The 19,017-nt window shown below is 46.7% G+C and overlaps 1 protein-coding gene across 1 annotated transcript in view; it reads right to left on the bottom strand.

The window, feature by feature from the left end:
* Positions 1-19,017, bottom strand: part of FBXW8 (F-box and WD repeat domain containing 8) — an 86,493-nt gene that overhangs the window by 54,991 nt on the left and 12,485 nt on the right. The window contains exons 3-4 of the mRNA XM_048514381.1: positions 17,355-17,519; positions 14,804-14,892 (exon numbers count right to left, since the gene is read on the bottom strand). Of these exons, the coding sequence (XP_048370338.1) occupies positions 14,804-14,892; positions 17,355-17,519 (254 nt within the window). The remainder of the gene's footprint in view (positions 1-14,803; positions 14,893-17,354; positions 17,520-19,017) is intronic.

The following is a 19,017-nucleotide window of genomic DNA, read 5'->3' as shown; positions in this document are numbered from 1 at the left end:
TAAATTCCTCAGATAAGCCTCCACAACTCAAGCGGCAGAGCTGGGAATCAAACCCAGTTCCTCCAGATCAGAGTGAACCTGCTCTTAGCCACTGCTCTTAGCCACTACTTGCACCTGCTCTTAGCCACTGCTCTTAGCCACTACGCCACTGCTGCTCTCACTAGGTGTACTCTCACTAGGTGTACTGCTGTTCTCACTAGGTGTACTAAGCAGGTCTAGGAAGACATTTCTTAAGCACAAGTTCATACTCAGAATCAATTAACACAGATTAGTTATACCCTCACCGTAAACTAAGAAACTCTTCTTCTTCTTCTTCTTCAATGACATTTTTGGGCAATTTCTAAAGTTGCCTATAAGACTGATCAGCATAGAACAGGGGTAGGGAACCAATTGGCCATGCTGGTAGGGGCTGATGGGAATTGTAGTTCCTGAACATCTGGAGAGCCGCAGGTTCCCTACCCCTGGCATAGAACAAGCAGCTTTAAGAAAGGCTACTCAAGGGAAGATTCCAAAGCAGCCATTGGGTGGGGTCACAGCAATTAACGAAGCCCTCTTTCAAGGAGAAAGGCACAAGTAGTTGCTGGGCAGAAGGGTTCTTCCTATGAAGTTGAACGAGCAGAAGAATCTCCATGTGGTCAACAAACAGTTGCTCACTGCTTCATCAATGAAGGCGCCAGCGTGGTGTAGTGGTTAAGAACAGGTGGACTCTAATCTGGAGAACTGAGTTTGATTCCCCACTCTTCCACCTGAGTGGCAGAGGCTTGTCTGGTGAACCAGATGTGTTTCCCCACTCCTACCTTCCTTGGGCTAGTCACAGTTCTTCGGAACTCTGTCAGCCCCACCTACCTCTCAGGGTGTCCTTTGTGGAGAGAGGAAGGGAAAGGAGATTGAGTCTCCTTACAGGAGAGGAAGGTGGGGGTATAAATCCAAATTATTCTTCTCTTCTCAATAAATAGTAACGAAACTAGTCAAAAAGGGAGCCCCACAGAACAGCACCTGTCACCATCTCAAAGCTGGTTTCTGAAAGGGAGATTTCACAGCTGACTTTTAAAAGGAAACAGTGACCAGCAGTAATCGCTCAACGCTTCCAGTTGCAACTGAGCCAACTTCATGGGACAGAGAAAGCGACAGTGAACAAAAACAAAAGGACTCGCTTCAGCTGGGCGGGCAGTGGCAGGTGGAATGGAGCTTGGGCGCTGTCCTGAGGAAGTAGTGCTGAAGAGGTTGGCGACTTCCTGGGGATCAAAAAACACTGGGAAGCCGAGCCGCCGCCACCCCTCCCCAAGACTGGCGAAGCAAAAATCAATCTGGGGAAATGGGAGGCTGATCTCTCTCCAGAGCCCCAGATGTCCTTATCATTGCGTAATAACAAATTACACTCAGCCAATTAAGACTCGGCTATCACTGTTGCTTTGTTAGGAAGCCTTTGGCCTCCAATGTTGACGGCTGTCTAATTAGCAGGCGTGCAAAGTACAACTGCAAGGAAGGAGCCCAAGCTGACAAACGCACACAAAAATAAGCTATCAGTACAGAGGACTTCCTCCTTTGGTCCACGGCACGACCATGATTGCACGGCAATCTTTTGCAGATGTCTTACTGCTGGAAAGATAGTCAAGTACATGAGGCTGCCTTGTCCTCAGTTTGTCTAACATCAATATTACTGTGCTACTAGATTCAAGTTAAGTAAACTGGTGGAGATTTCCTTCAATGTTTGTACTTGCGGATAATCTGCAAAAGATTCAGAGGGAGCTACTGAGATTCTAAAGCATAGGTGTCAAACTCGCGCCACTCCAGATGTTTTGGACTACGGTCCCCATCATCTCCTGCCAGCATCATGCTGGCAGGGGATGATGGGAACTGTAGTCCATAACATCTGGAGGGCCACGAGTTTGACATCTGTGTTCTAAAGAGTCTCCAGAAATCCTTCAAGGCCAGAAACCACGAAAAATAAAAGTAATAATAGGAAGCTGAGAGGGGGAGTGAGAAGAACCTCAGGGATAAAAGAGAAACTGTTCACCCTCTTCTCTGAGGGAGAAAACCAGAAGCTACGATTTGAATCCTGCAACTCTGTTCTGCTAACAGGACAGCCTTTAGTTAGTATTTATATATTTATTTATGAGATTTATAAGCCGCCTCACCCCCAAAGGGCTCGAGTACAAGCAGTCTTCATACAGTGATGTGGAGCATTCTAACCAATAAGAGCTTCTTGTAAGACTCTGTCATTGGTGGAAAGGAATTATAGGACACAACACTATGGTTTTGCACAGGGGAAAAGCAAGTTAGGGTTAAACACAGAAAAACAAGCACAAACTTGCATCTCATTTTCTCTTGTATCCCTCTTCCTGATTACGTCCTGTTTCCCTTCTCTGGTAGTGCTGATAGCCTCTCCCCCTTTTCCTGCTTCCTCTTCTTCACCCCAGTCAATAGCCTTTATCTGTCCCACTAACTTCAACTTTCCTTCCTGCTGGCAGGTTGTCCTTGGGAAAGTCTGGCTGAGTTGTGCAGTGCTGCCAGCAGCAGTGCCGGGCTCAGTTGCACAGGTTGTGAGTCCCCAGTGAGTCCTGTTCCATCAAGGAATGAGACCTTTTCCAGGAGCGTTTTGGCCTCTAGGGGCTCCATTCACAGCTTTGCAGAAACCAAGACTCAGAAGGCTCAGAAACATTGTTTTGGTTGCCTAGTTACCTCCAATGTGGCCACTGATAGCTCAGAGGGCATTCTTTTCTTAAAGTTACAGGCAGTGTTTCTGTTATCTGTGGGAGTCTTAATTCCCTGATTTTTTTTTCATCTCAGATTTTCCTGAAACTTCTTTTAAGGTTGTAGAGAGATTTCCCCTATCTGTCCCTAGCTTCATTTTGCAGATCTATCAATCCACACTCTCTGGCCCAGTTCAGAGTTAGCAATATGATATGCCAGCTGGAACAATGAGTAAAGTTTTTGAACAAACTACTTTCATTAGAGCTTCAAGTAGGACCCATCACTGCGACGTTCTGGTCTCCAAGGACTAATAAAGAATTTTGGAAATGATCTCCAATCTTGTTTATTAAGGCTGTCACCCTTTCATTGAAAGAGGAGTTGAAGCCAGGAAGGCCAACAGGTTGGGCTGGATATAAATCAGTGACATGAATTCAGCTTTTGCTTTGTCACAACAGTTTTTGAGAAGGTAAGGGTGGAAGGGGGACTAATTCTTTTCCAAGATACCTCAAGTGACTAATGAAAGAACCGAAGAATCACTGCACCCAATTGAAGCCACAAAACACAACCACCATATACAAATTGCACAGGCCCCGGAAGCCACAGGATGGCAGACTAGCTTTCCAAGGTGTTGGTATGACAGCAGTAGGTTTCCAAAGAAACATACTATAAATATAGTTAGAAGGAACAGATCAATTATTTTTTTCTAGCACACAGTTCTCCCAAAGCATCTCCTCCTCTTCAAAGTTCTTTGCATTTACTACATTATGCTACTGCTTCTTTGTTTTATTGTTGGATGAATCAAAGGACATACATTGTAATTGGGGAAAGGGGAGAAAAGAGACGGAAACATAAGGAAGTGGGAAATCAGAAGCATTTAAGAGATCATAAAGGCCTTGGAAATACAGACTTACTGTGTAGCTCATGTTATTAGCCCGAAAGCTAATTTTATTTATTTTCTTTTATGTATACCCCACCCTTTCTCAGCAGCACTGGCCTAAGGGTGGCTTTCATCAGCAGTCAAAGCAATAGATATACAAATAAAGAGTAAAACATAATTAAAACCATAGTTCCTAACCTAATGTGGTACAAGTTGGCAAACTTAGGCATACTTATTTTGGTTTTAGCAGAGTGGTAAGTATAGGACTGTATAGTAAGGTTCTTTAAGTAATCTTGTAAGTACACTGATGGTGCATCACAACCTAAGAAGAAGAAAAAGAGTTTGGATTTATACCCCCTTTTCTCAACCATAAGGAGTCTCAAAACAGCTTACAAACTCCTTCTCTTCCTCTCCCCATGCCTTGTGAGGCAGGCGGGGCTGAGAGTGTTCCAAAGAACCGTGACTAGGCCAAGGTCACCCAGCAGGCTTCATGTGGACGAACGGAGAAACCAACCTGGTTCACTCTTGTCCAGTGCTCGTGTGGAAGAGTATTCAAATCCTGCTCTCCAGATTAGAGTCCTGCTCTCCAGATTAGTGGACTCTAACCATTACAGCACGATGTAACCATTACAGCACACTGCTTAACCATTACAGCATGCTGTCTAATAATTATTATAATTATAATTATTTTAGAACTGATAGCAGACTGCAGCTAATAATAATGAGATCACTGTGTGCCAGAGGTAGCTGTGTAAAGCCTTTTAGAACTCATGACGGTCTTTCTTTACAGGCACTGAAAAATCAGATATGCAACTGTAGTTAAGGTTTTCAAAAGAAGCTCTGGCAGCAGAGTCAGCTGACATTGTTAAGAGATTTCTGCCCCCCTCCCGCACCTCCAAGGGGGAATAGTGCCATTTGCTATCTCAAACTGAATAGGATGCTAATTTCATGCCAGCAATGAAATCCAGCCTCACAATATTAAGTGATTCACTGTAAATTTGGGAGCCCGGGGAATGTCTTGGCCAAGAGTACATGGGGTGAAAAGCCCTTGGTAAACCAATCGCTTAATGGATAGGTCAAGAAGTCAGAGAGCCTGAACAAAGAGGCTGCTCTCAGGTTTCTCGCTGTGGTATCACCTGAAAGGATCCTTTTCACTAGGTAGGGGAGGAGTGAACACACTTGTCATGTCAGGCAATTCAACCCTTTGCGTACATTTTGTAACCTGACCTGGGTGAACTGGTGATGTCATCTGTTTTCTCCCCTGATAAAGGTGACCTATCAACGGTGGGGGAAAGGGGAGAGGAAGGGGGAAGAACAGGAGAAATTTAAGGCTTTTTGTAAAAGTGTGGAGAAGAGCAATTTTTAGCGCATGCCCACTTCTCTCCCCTATAATCTATATTAACAGACTATGGAAAGCAAGTGACGAGATAAGAATTTTGGAAGTTGTGCTCCACAGAGAAGTGGGCTGATATATTTAAACCAGGAACAGCTCTCCAGTTTCAAGGTAAAACCAGGTGTGATAATCGGAAATCTGTGAGGAGATCTGCCACAATTTTTGAATCTGAATAGCTGCAACAGGTGGGGCACAGTGCAATTTGGATCAGGGCTGCAGGGCAATTCTTAGACCTCTTCCACATACACTTCCAATATGCTGCAATACACGACAAACAAACAGCAGGATATCTAGTAATGCATTTATTGTATCTAATACATAGGTGTCCAACTCGCGGCCCTTCAGATGTTATGGACTACAGTTCCCATCATCCCCTGCCAGCATGATGCTGGCAGGGGATGATGGGAACGTTAGTCCATGACATCTGGAGGGCCGCGAGTTGGACACCTGTGATCTAATGTATCTAGCCTTGTATTTTATTGTATCAAATATATGTAACCCTGTTTACTGTTCCGGGGGGGGGGGGGGGGATCATTCCAGAGAATACGCTCCTACTAGCAATTGTAGGCCGTACCTATTTGCAGGGGGCACCTCTAGAAAGTGCTGTTCAGATGAACGAAGCTGGGGGCAGAGGCGAGATGGACCTACAGATATGAGGACCCAAGGCCATGAAGGGCTTTGTATTTGATGGCTAATACCCTGAAATGTAACTAACCGGTAGCCAATGGAGTGATTGCGGAATGGGTATAATCTGCATGCACCACCTAGTTCCTACTAATAATATAGCTGCAATATTCTGCACGTACCGGAGTTTCTGATTTTGAGAGGTGACCCATACAGGAGCATTATGCTAGTCTAGTCTCTATGTTACCATGGTGTGGATCTAGTCTGCTAGATTAGCTGAGTTAAGGCAGGAGGTAATCTGCCGGGTTACTCTAATTTAGAATAAAACATTTTCTGCAGCCACATTAATTTACTTCTCCAGCATTAATGCTGGATTTGGTGTATCATCCAGGGCCTTGACTGACTAGGCAATGGTCAAGTGAACCCCACCCAAACTGGGAAGGACCAAGTCCTTCAAGACCGCAGGAGAGCCAGCGTGGTGTAGTGGTTAAGAGCGGTGGACTCTAATCTGGTGAACCCCATTCCTACACATGAAGCATGCAGGGTGACCGTGGGCTGGTCACAGTTCTCTCAGAACTCTCTCAGCCCCACCTACTTAACAAGGTGTCTGTTGTGGGGAGAGGAAGGGAAAGGAGTTTGTAAGCCACTTTGAGACTCCTTACGGTTGAGAACAGTGGGGAATAAATCCAAACTCCTCCTCTCCTTCCCCAGCAACATTATCTCCCTCTGGTCAGAGCTTAGTTTGTTTGTTGACTCTCAGCTATTTAACCACAGCAGTCAAGCAGTGGCTCCAGATTTTACAGCAAGCCCAGGAGATTGGAATAGAGAGATACACACAGCTCAGTGTTATTAGTATGCTGACGGCATCCAATTCCAACACCATGAATAATTTCTCCTAAGGACTTTACAAAGAGATTGAATAGCATGGGAGAGAAAATCCGCACCCTGTGGAACTCCGCTGGATGTATCCCACGCTGATGGCCGCTGGTCTCCAGTGGCAAACCTTTGAGCTGAGTCCACGTGGAATGATACAAACATATCCAAAGATCATCCACGATCCCTGCTTCTGCCTACGAGCATTTCAACTAGACAGCATGGTCAGCAGTGTTAAGGGCAGCACATAAATCCAGCAGGAGTGACAAAGAGGCACGGCCCTTGTCTACATTCAGATGGAAATCATCAATGAAAGCCACCTGTTTGTCCCATAGCCTGGTCATAAGGCTAGACTGAAAATGGTCCAGAGCACATGGGTTACTCAAAGCCGCCTGGAATTGGTCTGCTACCGTTGCCTCAATAACATTCCCCAGGAAAAGCAAATTAGAGCCAAGATGGCAACTGACAACATGATTTTTCTGTATAGATGATTTTTTAAAAGCAGGGACCAGATCAATGCCTCTTAAGAGTGGCCTAGGGAAGGTGCCCTGAATCAGTAATTGATTCATGACAGGCATTAAATGACTTATTTATATCCTTAAATTTCTCCAGCAGTCGGGATCGACAAGGATCCAGAGCACAAGCAGTCTCCACAGATCCTGGGATCCATCATGGCAACTGGGTCAAAACAGTTCCCAAACAGATCAGATAACGTGTCCGGTGTTTCTTCTGCCGGATCCATGTTATAACCGGCACCCAAGGCAGAGTATATTTGAGAGACTTCGCCAGCAAAAAACAGCCAACACATTTCTGCTCTGGAGACAATAAAGGCTCAGATTTAAGAATCAGTAGACACAGAGGCCTATTACACTGTCGGCATCCCCCGACCTTGCCCTGCTCCGGTGTGAAAAGTCATGTCAGAAATGCTCTTGCTTTCCCCGGGGAAAGCGAGAAGCATGCGGAGGGCAAGAGGAAGCATGTTGGGACAAGAAATCCTGCCCCGACACACCTCCTCTCTTAGCACGCTGAAAACAGGAAGCACATCATGACAATATTTCCTGCTCTGATGTGCTTCCGGTCTCGCTGCATGCCTCTGTGCCAGTGGGTATGGCTGTCAACGGGCTGATGCAAAGATGGCAGAGAAATAACCCCAGACAATGCATGTCTCATCCCCACTATTGTAGGGTCGAGAGCCAGCGTGGTGTAGTGGTTAAGAGCAGGTGCACTCTAATCTGGAGAACTGGGTTTGATTCCCCACTCTGCCACTTGAGCTGTGGAGACTTATCTGGTGAACCAGATTAGCTTGTGCACTCCAACACACACCAGCTGGGTGACCTTGGGCTAGTCACAGTTCTTTGGAGCTCTCTCAATCCCACCTACCTCACAGGGAGTTTGTTGTGGGAGGTGGAGGGAAGGGAAAGGAGTTTGAAAGCTCCTTTGAGTCTCCTTACAGGAGAGAAAGGGTTTTTTTAAATCCAAACTCCTCCTCTTCTTCTAAGTACCTCTAGCAGGCAACCCTGATTCATCTCAGAGCTGTTGCAACGGTTACTAATGTATGGGAAATGCCATAAATACAATGAGCTAAATAAGTGCAACGAGCTAAATAAGCATCAACATCACCCTTAGACATATTTAGAAAAAACACAATTAAAATACACACACACCAGTCCTATGCGATACCAATTAATAGGCAGTTTTGGATTTGCAGAGGGTACTTCAATTAACATGTGTAAGAGGTGGTAAGGATACGTGAGCCCGCTATTCAGAAAGAGGCACCTGGATGACAAAAAAACAAAAAGGCTCCGCTCAGCCCCTGCTCCTTGTCACCCAAACTGGGAGACGGCGAGATTGCGGGATTGATTGATGGCAACTGGAGCTGCGGGGCCCGAGCGAGCGGCAGCTATCATCTCTCCCGTCTGAAGAGCCTTGCGCTGATGGCCTGACATCAGAGAATTCAATCTGGCAAGCGTGTGTTTATCAATAACACTTCACGCGGTTACGATGCTTGTTTTCTGGGTCAGGCCTCGGATTCCTTTTCATTGGAGACGTCAGTGTTTGCGGTTACCTCACTCCCAATCAATGTTGTACACAACCGTCCCCTTTCTACAATTACACGTCTTGGGCAGGCTGCTTAAAGCGACAGCTGCCTCCGCCACGTGCCCCTCTGTTTCAAAACAATACAAAGCCAGCTCTGCCTCGGAGAGAAGACACTTCAAAATGGAAGGGTTTTTCCCCCCAAGGACACGGAGTATTGTAGAATATGCAGGCAGCGTCCAAACCACTGGCAGACAAGGTGTTTGTGTGTGTGGGTGGAGGGGAGCTACACTGGTTCTCTCGCCAGCTACAGTCCTGGGGGGTTGAAACTGTTGTCTGCCTTAGGCGACCTGGTTTTGATAAAGAACCTGGTTGGCAGATGCACTTTGCCCCTGCCCTTCTAAATCTCTACCCATTTAAGACTCTTCAACTGGCTTTTGTCTTAATAGAGACATGGCAGTTTTAGCACTTTAAAAGGTGCAGGGAGCGGGAAACAAGATCGCCTGGTCCTGCCACGTTTAAGGCTGTTGCAGCATCTTTCAATAGCAGAAGTCAGTTCTAAAACAGCTCGGACCTGAGAATGCCATAATGTCTTTGGTCTGCTTTACTGTGCGGTACTCTAGTGCGGGCAAAACAGAGGCACCATGTATGACACTGAAAGATCCACGGAGAAAATACAGGAAGAATAGGCAAGGGATACCCACTGCACCAAGGTAGAAGAAGAAGAGTTTGGATTTATATCCCCCCTTTCTCTCCTGTAGGAGACTCAAAGGGGCTTACAATCTCCTTGCCCTTCCCCCCTCACAACCAAGGTGGGTGGGGCTGAGAGAGCTCCAAAAAGCTGTGACTAGCCCAAGGTCACCCAGCTGGCGTGTGTGGGAGTGCACAGGCTAATCTGAATTCCCCAGATAAGCCTCCACAGCTCAGGTGGCAGAGCGGGAAATCAAACCCGGTTCCTCCAGATTAGAATGCACCTGCTCTTAACCACTACGCCGCTGCTGCTCCAAAACAAAAACCGGGAAGCTGCTAGATCACGTTGCCAACCCGACAGCCTAATTAGCTCTTGAGAGGTTGATCTAAGAACTCGCTTGACATGAAGGCAGTCAAGAGGCAGGGGAAGAGGCGTGGCTCAGCATTTATCTCTGCATACAGAAAGTCCCAGGTTCAATCCTGGGCTTCTCCAGTTCAGAGGAAAATACCTTGACACCCTGGAGATGCACTGCCGGTCAGAGTGGACAATTCTGCCCTTGAGAAATGAATAGCCTGACTCAGTAGGAGGCACCTTCACGGGATCATATCATGTTGGTATTTAATTTTGTTTTTACTATGGAGCACTACTGTCTGGGATGACAAAAGAGAAAACATTTAGAAAACAAAAGGGGGAAAAGAGAGGCCAGTACTGAACACAGTGTTTTCCCACCTCGCATGCATTTCTATCAGGTAAATGGTTGTTTGGACTCACTATTATGGTAGGTTTTGCTGTTTGTTAAGACAGCGAGGGAGCTAGCATTTCTAATACACCCAGGATCTACTGTTGTCAACGATGGGCAGTAGATTCCAGAAGGACACAATATTTATTAACAGAGTTCAACTGACCTTTGGAAACCACTGCTATGCAACGTGTCCAAGGCCCTTAATTTAGATGGTTTTAAAAGGCAACTCGTGAAGGCTGGATCCACCAATGGCTACTAACCATTATTCATAAATGGAGGCCCCATGATAAAAGGCAGTATACCTTGGACTGCCAGCTTCTGGGGAGGCAGCTGCTAAGGGAAACTTTGGCCTAGCACCTTGCTTGTTAACCTTCTGGGGGCATCTGGTTCCCCAATGTGGCAAACTAGATGGATCTGTCGCCTGATCCAGCAGGGCTCCTGCAGCTAAGTCATTTGGAACTTTCTCCCCCTGTAAACGGCCTTATTGCAATGCACCTGCTCTCCCTTTATAGGTCACTGGCTTTTGCACTGAAGCAGAGGGCTGGATTTGTCATCCTGTTTGATTTTAAGCAGACCACCAAATGTTGAAGCAACCTGATCCGGCTGCAGAGGAAAAGCATGCCTTCAAGCTGCAACCGACTGATGGCGACCCCATGAAGTTCCACCTTATGGCAAACGATTAGCATCAGCCCTCAGTTTGCAAGACCTAAGCATACCTATCAATGATAGGATGTTTTGGAGGACATTGATTCATAGGGTCACCACAAGCCAGAAGTGTCTTGATGGAATTTCTCTCTCTCTCTCTCTCTCTCTCTCTCTCTCTCTCTCTCTCTCTCTCTCTCTCACACACACACACACACACACACACACACACACACACACACAGAGAGAGAGAGAGCGAGAGAGAGCGAGCGAGAGTTTGGTGTTGCCTCCCTCTGACAGGTCTTGAGACTGAAGTCAATAAGCGGACTCTGGATGCTGGATCACAAGTCTTTATTGATAACAGCTAGTACCTGACTTTCAGAAAGCCAGTTCTGTCAGACTACAAAAATACAGTTGCCTTTGTCCCCTCAGAGTTCCCGCCATAAATCCCTCCTCCCTGATTCCCATGGAATCTGAGAATAATACAATGGAAAGAGAGTTGTTTGGGAGTTGAGCATCTCAAGGCCAGCGCAGTGATAGCTCTCAGCCACCTGCCACCACCTCTTGCTGGGAAGGCGCCAGGGTTGCTTCTAGTTAGCTACAGTTACAAGCATCAAAGGAAAAGGAAAGGAAAGATGTCCATTAACATATCAGGGGCGAAGACAACTGCCCCTTCCACTCAGCTAGGTGGGAAGCCTTGGTGTAGTTGTTAAGAGCAGGTGTGCCCTGATCTGGAGGAACCAGGTTTGATTCCCAGCTCTGCCGCTTGAGATGTAGAGTCTTATCTGGGGAATTCAGATTAGCCTGTGCACTCCAACACACGCCAGCTGGGTGACCTTGAGCTACTCACAGTTCTTCGGAGCTCTCTCAGCCTCACCTACCTCACAGGGTGTTTGTTGTGAGAGGGGAAGGGAACGGAGTTTGTAAGCCCCTTTGAGTCTCCTTTCAGGAGAGAAAGGGAAGATATAAATCCAACTCTTGTTTCTTCTACTACTCCAAACCCGTTCTTTGATGGCAGGAGAGAGCACATCCTGACACCTTCTGCACAGGAGCCACTGTCTTCCTTGGTGGTCTCCCATTCCAGGACCTTCCTTGCATTAGCTCAGATGAGCTTGGGCCGGTCTAGGCTATAAGAGCTACGACCGCTGCAGATGTGGATTGATTAATATCAGGTTGAATCTTCCAAAGCCAAAATGAAGCACTTAGAACCTCACAAGGGCTGAAGAGTTGCCGAACAGCGTGAGGCTCCCACTAAGAGTTGATTTTCTTCGGAAATTAATACTTCATCATCAAGACTGAAGCAGCACTAACATTTCTGCCGCTCTGGGGTGTCGAACACACCACCAGCCCTCAAGCAGCAAAACCTGAGCCAGCTACAGCAGGAAGCTAGGCTTCAAAATGGCCAAATTAAGGCCCTCAAAGAAGCACAGTCAATACCAACTTCGGTTTTAGTTGGGAGACAATCAATTCATGACATTTTATCCGGCAGAGGAGGGAGGGAAAGAGAGAGAGAGACGGCGACTCTCCGAATTTACTTCAAGCGGCCTTCATCTCTGCCACTCAAAGAATCTGGCATTAATGGGGACGGGGGATATATCTTTTACAGACAATTGACTCTAATCCTACTCTACAAAAACGTATCATTAAAATGAAGTGTTGCCGTAAAATGCCATACATTGATTTATGGCAGGACTGAGCCAATTTCACAGTCCCAATGACATCACCGCTCACTTCTATTCAATGTTGTGGCTTCTGAAGAGCCGAGGGGATGAAAAACCAGGAGGGAGCGGGGAAAAAATCCTCTCTCATAATCATGTTTCAACACACTATATATGCCAGGCCAGGCCAGGCCAAGAAGATTAGTGATTATCGTGGGACATCCATTCTCGAAAAACTCCACGCTCTTTAGTGTAGAAACAAGGTTAATAAGGTTCAGGGCACTAGAAAGGCTGCTGGAATAAACCTTTTCAACCCGCACTGCAAATAACAGAGGCATTGCAATGATAAAAAAGAAAGGGACTGGGTATCCACAGGAGCACAAAATATCCCCTGTTTATTCAGAAACAGCAGCGCAGGGGCTGTAGTGTAAATCCTACGAGAAGCCTAAAGAAGCCTAAGAGAAGCCTAAGCCTAAAGCCTAAGAAGCCAGCATAGTTTTATCTGCCACCACGGCGACAAGCGCGTCTCCAGTTAATCACGATAATAGTGATTAACAGTAGCCTTCCAAATTATTTTACAACCGGAGTGCGTCTGTGCATAATTAGAACCTTATTACTCAGATCCAAAGATGTACCACAGACCTCTGGCAGAAATTCCACAAAATCAGGATAACTTTTTCAGAAGCCAACCTTGCAAGAAATGCTGAAAATCCTAGAGACCAGAAGGACTCTTTCAGATCGCAGGGGTGTACAGCCCAGGGGGACATACGGGGTCAAATGTCCACAGGAAGTGGCCATTTAATCACACACCCCACCCCCCTCCTCCTTCCCCCCAGGTCCATACACTGACTTCAGGACCTGGTACAAAAAAAAATGCTGTTTGGTCGTGCTGGGGGAGGGTGGTCGCCCATACGGGGGTGAGGGGGGGGGGCTCAGATTTTGCATTGGGCTACATTTTTCCTAGATACACCTCTGATTCAGAGTGACCGGTGTTTCTAACCTCAACATAGATCCTTTTAACACAGGGGTAGGGAACCTGCGGCTCTCCAGATGTTCAGGAACTACAATTCCCATCAGCCTCTGCCAGCATGGCCAATTGGCCATGCTGGTAGGGGCTGATGGGAATTGGAGTTCCTGAACATCTGGAGAGCCGCAGGTTCCCTACCCCTGTTTTAACACAACATCAATGGCAACGAATACTATTTTGCAAATGGCCATCTATAACACAAATTCACTGTATAAATCCCCCCCCCCCAATCAATAAGAACATAAGAACATAAGAACATAAGAACAAGCCAGCTGGATCAGACCAGAGTCCATCTAGTCCAGCTCTCTGCTACTCGCAGTGGCCCACCAGGTGCCATTGGGAGCTCACATGCAGGATGTGAAAGCAATGGCCTTCTGCGGCTGTTGCTCCCGAGCACCTGGACTGCTAAGGCATTTGCAATCTCAGATCAAAGAGGATCAAGATTGGTAGCCATAGATCGACCTCCATAAATCTGTCCAAGCCACTTTTAAAGCTATCCAGGTTAGTGGCCATCACCACCTCCTGATTCTCCAGATTAGAATTCACTTGCTCTTACCACTACACCATGCTGGCATGCAGCAGGGACACAGAAGCAGAAAAATAAACAGACTTAGTGAAGTTCCACTTCAACAGTATCTTGTGGGATAACTAGCACTTTATCCCCTTTGTAGGACTGTGCCTTAAAACTGGTTGTGCAAAAACTGGTTGTGCAAAGCAGAAACAAGAGGGATAAAATCTTTGACTTAGCACAAGGGGCTACTACAGCCCTTTTCTTGAATTTCCACTTGCTGCTGCGTGGAAATTTTGTACTGATTCAACTCGTTAGGTTGTGGAACCCTACTGATTTCTCTCAGTCCAGAACTTGCAAAATGAACAGGAACTCCTACTAGTAATTTGAAAAATTCTTTATAAACTAGCAGTTGGTAACAGCAGTAGTAAAATAAATAACGAGAGACGTAATTACCCCACCAAATGCTGAAGAAAACCAAATCTACGTGAATCGGAGAGCTAAATGATAAAATCGAATTGCCGAATGAACATTTCTGGGGAAGACACTCTGCAACAAAGATGCCACCACAAAGAAAGCCGTGCCTGCAGCCATCCTCTACTCGACCTCCAACAGCTGTGACGTGAATGATCTTAAACACATGGGGGGAGATTTTGGTCCCAGACCCTCTGATCCTTTACAGGTCAAAACCATTACTTTCAACAGAACCAGGAAATATTGTGGAGGGGAGTATAAGACATCAGAGACTTTAAGGCACGACAGACCTCATATTCCTACTTAAGGGGAGGGGCGATATAGAAATCAAATGAAAATAAATAAATCGGAGAGTCTGGCCTGGGGTTCCTCTGCAGAAACAAAGTCCGCCCCTCTCTTGAACCTGCCATGGAACTTTGGCTGAAACTTCTCTTCTCCACAGCCTCAATTAGACTGTCAGTTCACTTCAGTTTACTGTCTCGCCCACAAGCCATCACAGTACCCAATTAGGCTGTCAGTGGGAGACAGGAAAAGATGCTCTCAACAGATAAGTACCATATGCTTACCCAGCAATAGCCACTCCGTCGCAAGAATGTACATCACACAGAACTTTCCCAAGTTCGTACTGCAGCTGGCTCACAGCACCAATGCGATTCTGCAGAGAAAGACAGAGTGGCATTGTTAGTTCAGTCAGTCGTCCATTTGTATCAGTTCATTCCCAGTATTTCTAACCCTGCCCTTCTACCAAGAAGACTTTCGTGCGAAAGCAAATTGGCACAAGGGTGAAATGTAAAACTTTTGTTTCATTTGGCACTCGCTCACTGAATAATCCCTCGTGGTGTAATGGTTAAAGAGCAGGTGCACTCTAATCCGGAGAACCGGGTTTGATTCCCTACTCTGCCACTTGAGCTGTGGAGGCTTAACTGGTGAACCAGATTAGCTTGTGCACTCCAACACACGCCAGCTGCATGACCCTGGGCTAGTCACAGTTCTTCTGAGCACTCTCAGCCCTACCTACCTCACAGGGTGCTTGTTGTGAGGGGGGAAAGGAAAGGAGTTTGTGAGTCCTTTTGAGCCACCTTATAGGAGAGAAAGGGGGGATATAAATCCAAACTCTTCTTCTTCTCCTTCTTCCTAACCAGTGTTTTATTTGCTTTTTAAAATATTTTGTATGTATTTTAACTCTGCTTTTTAAATTGTTTTAATAATACCTACTGGGGGAGGTTGATGTCACCAGTTTTGTGAAATTATTTTATCACGTATGTTTTAAACTGCTAGGTGCCTCTGTCCACCTTGTTGGAGCAGAAAGGCAGGATACAAATTTTGTAAGTGAATAAATAAAATAAAGCAGATTAAAATTAACAGTAGAAAACAGGATGAGAAACCGTCAATAATTTCTGCCAAAAAAAGACTCGAGGAGGAGAGCGGCTTTCATCTGGGTGCTCAAGCGGATGCCGAGAAAATACGGGGAAAGTTTTCTATGATCAAGGTAATCCAACCTGAAACAGCCTGCCTGGACTATTCATTATGAAAAAGAAAAAATGATCTGAATATGGCATCCCCCTTAGATATTTTTGTTTTGTTTAGTATTTTTATGCTGTTTGGTGTGATTACAAAGTATAATTATATATAGATGGATAGTGCTGGAATACGGGAGAGAGATCTGGCATTCTTGTTTTGTTGTAGATATTTTGGAGATTTGTAATATATCTGGTCATTGACTGTAAATAAAGTCGTCTTCTTCAACCTGAAACAGTCAGTTCCTAGACTCCGGAGGTGAGGGTACTGGAAACAGTCAGCCAATGATCTTAGTGCACAGGCAGGAGGACCTTCAGGGATCTTGGGAGTTCTACCCTCCACTTTCCCAAAAGATGGGAAGTTCCATACAATAAAGCAAGAAATGTGAAAACATAACCCGGATTAGCAAGAGCTCCCCGTCGACACGGCACGGCACATGCAAATCCGCTAGTGTGTGAAACTAGCCAGGACTTTGTGGTTGCAAGAACCCAGTAGGAACTAACTTCACGTATGCCAATTTGTGGCTCAGCCATTCACCTGATCTATCACTCCACAAACCCACTGAGAGGAGGGCTATAACTCGCCAGTTACGCAGGCTTTCGACTTTGCCCATTAATGATGTAAAAACAATGACTCTGCTCTCACTTCTTTGTACTGCAGTGGACGATGCAGAGCGCAGGGCACCAGAGAAGCAATGGCTTAGAGTCCGCAGGCAGCTGCCTGCTGTGCCCTTATACAACTGTCCTCTTCACCAGCTGCTTGTTTTACCAGCAGCCAACAATTGCCTCCTGGCACCAAAAAAAGCAACAGTAGTCTTCCAACATAACTACCTGCCGCTCTTACAGCACCGCACCTTCTCCTTTGTGTTGGATCAGACCAAAAGTCTTCTCCCAATCTCTGTTTTTTTCAACAGCAGCCAGCCCAATGCTTCCTGGAAGTCAACAAGAAGGGCATAAAGAAAACAGCTCCCCTGTGCTGTTTGCTGTGCATCATTCGGGAGGTTTCAGAAGTATACTGAGTCTGAATCTGGAGCTTCCAGTTCACTTCTATCCCCTCTCCATGAAGACGAGACAGAATCAGGAATCAGGAACAGCTCACCGGAATCAGGAACAGCTCACCAGCAGAGGCGGAGCGCTCACGGGGACATGTAGGGTCACATGTCCCCGGGTACACGCCAGTCGGTCATGTGGGGGGGGGGGGAATCGCTCCACACACCCCTCCCCTCCAGGCTGCTCCTTCAGCTGACAGAGTCTTCGCTGGCCAAAGGAGCAGCCTGGCAGAGCCAGGTCAAGGGGATAGAAGCAGCCCATAGCAGGCTCCCGCCGGCTAAGGTAAGTGGGGCGCAGGGGGGAGCAGGGTATGTGTGCCTGGAGCAGGTGTTGCCCCAGCCACCATTTCCGCCCCCTATGCCTCTGCCCACCAGTGTAACTTTGAGGAAGGAGTAAGTAGCTGGGGTCAGCAGGTCTGCGTGTTTTGCCAAGGTGGGCCCTGATAACCAAGTGTTTTTGTGTCACCTGTGGATTCAAAGGTCACTGCTACACACTTTGCTTTAAGGCTGTAGTTGGGTACTAAGAGGGGCGGGAGATACTGCAGAGATACCTTCCAGTTGGTTCTTAAAGCCTGCTCCTTTGCCCGACATTCTCGGAGAGTCCCTTTCCAGCAAGGAGAGTCGGAGATCTGACTGTCACACCTGTAGCCTTCCTGTCGGCACAACCGGAACCAGAGGACTTGGTCTTCTGCAAGTATTTTCCAGGCTCTGCTCACCTGAAAGGAGCAACATGGACATTGTTGGGTCAGCATAATCACACCAGTCCAGGCAGCCAGACTATTATGCATCCAGCCCAGGCCGCTCCTGCTCTGGCCTGGTGAGCCTCCTGTGGGTTCATCAGCTGGGGCAGCCACCCTACCCCTAGTGCTCATCTTGGCTGGCAAGCCTTCTGGGAGTTCACCAGCTGAGGCTGCCATCAACCCCCGGGCCCAGCCTGACCAAGTCACATTTCGGTCACACCTGGCCCTCATAACAAATGAGTTAGACAGGCCCACTGTAGGGTTTTCGCGGCAAGAGATGTTCAGAGGTTGTTTGCCGTTGCCGGCATTTGCCTCACAGCCCTGGTATTCCTCGGAGATCTCTGGTCCAAATGCTCGCCAGAGCCCACCCTGCTTAGCTTCTGAGATCTAATAAGATCCAGCTAGCCTGGGGCCACCCAGTTCAGGGCTCCAGCATTACAGACCACTGTAAAGTTCTACCTACTGCCTTCACAACCAAATCAGTCTCAAAAGATAAGCAAGCGCGCCCCTAATGGTCAGCTCTACCAAGTAGCCAGCAAAGATTTATTTGACTAAACTGATAAAAAAATCCCTGTTAGAACCAAGATGGATGCAAAAAGGAGCACAAAACCTAACGTGGGTATTTGGAGGCTCATCCATTCAGAACATTTGAAGTGCTCCCCCCCCCCCATTGAAAGTTTTTTTTAAAAAAAACAACCCAACTGTTCTGCCCCCCCGCCCCCCCGGCAAGTGAATCTGTTTTTGGTGCCCTGTACTTGGCTGGGACAGAGTGGGGGAGACACAAGCCAGGTTCAACAGTTCAACAATAGGTTTATTACTGGAGGGAATCAAGACACTAACTCCTTCTTTGGGTCTATCTAACAAGCAGAGTACTTGCTTGTCTTGAGCAGGTTTGAAGTTGTAGACTATGTCTCTGGCTGCTTTCAAGAAAGTCCACTGTGTCTTGCCTCCTTTCAGTTCTTTCAGTCTTTGTCTAGTTCTAATTACTGTTAAACTTAACTTGTGCTCTATGGACCACCATATACTAATTTGTACGTCACGAATATACCAATCTCCAACTACCTTTGGCACCTCACTCAGACTGACTGGCTAGAACTAAAACAGGGGATTGCTGGGTAAAGAAAGGAAACTGCCTATTGGGAAATGTCTTAAAGGGACAGAGGCTAACTAAAATACCCTCCCTTAGAAGACTTAACAATGAACTAAAACCATGCTAACTATGGGAAACTAAAGCTTATGGGGAAATAACAAAAGCCTCTGTGGGGGCATGACACCAACTGTGATTCTAGTTCAGATTATTGCATCAATGGAAAACCTGCCACACTTCCTCGGAACCAGCTCCTTATCCAGATTTGCCCATCTAATGCCTCAAGCCAAGGTACTTCCCCCTGTGCTGCGCTGACCACCTTCGTGCTTCTCGAGCCACGGTGCTCACGGTTCAGTGGGCCCATCTGAAAAATCAGGTGGCAGCCTC

Source organism: Sphaerodactylus townsendi, linkage group LG13, assembly GCF_021028975.2.
Source record: "Sphaerodactylus townsendi isolate TG3544 linkage group LG13, MPM_Stown_v2.3, whole genome shotgun sequence".
NCBI classification, from domain to species: domain Eukaryota; kingdom Metazoa; phylum Chordata; class Lepidosauria; order Squamata; family Sphaerodactylidae; genus Sphaerodactylus; species Sphaerodactylus townsendi.
The sequence above is the reverse complement of the archived record's forward strand: the minus strand, read 5'-3'. Positions and strand labels throughout refer to the sequence as shown.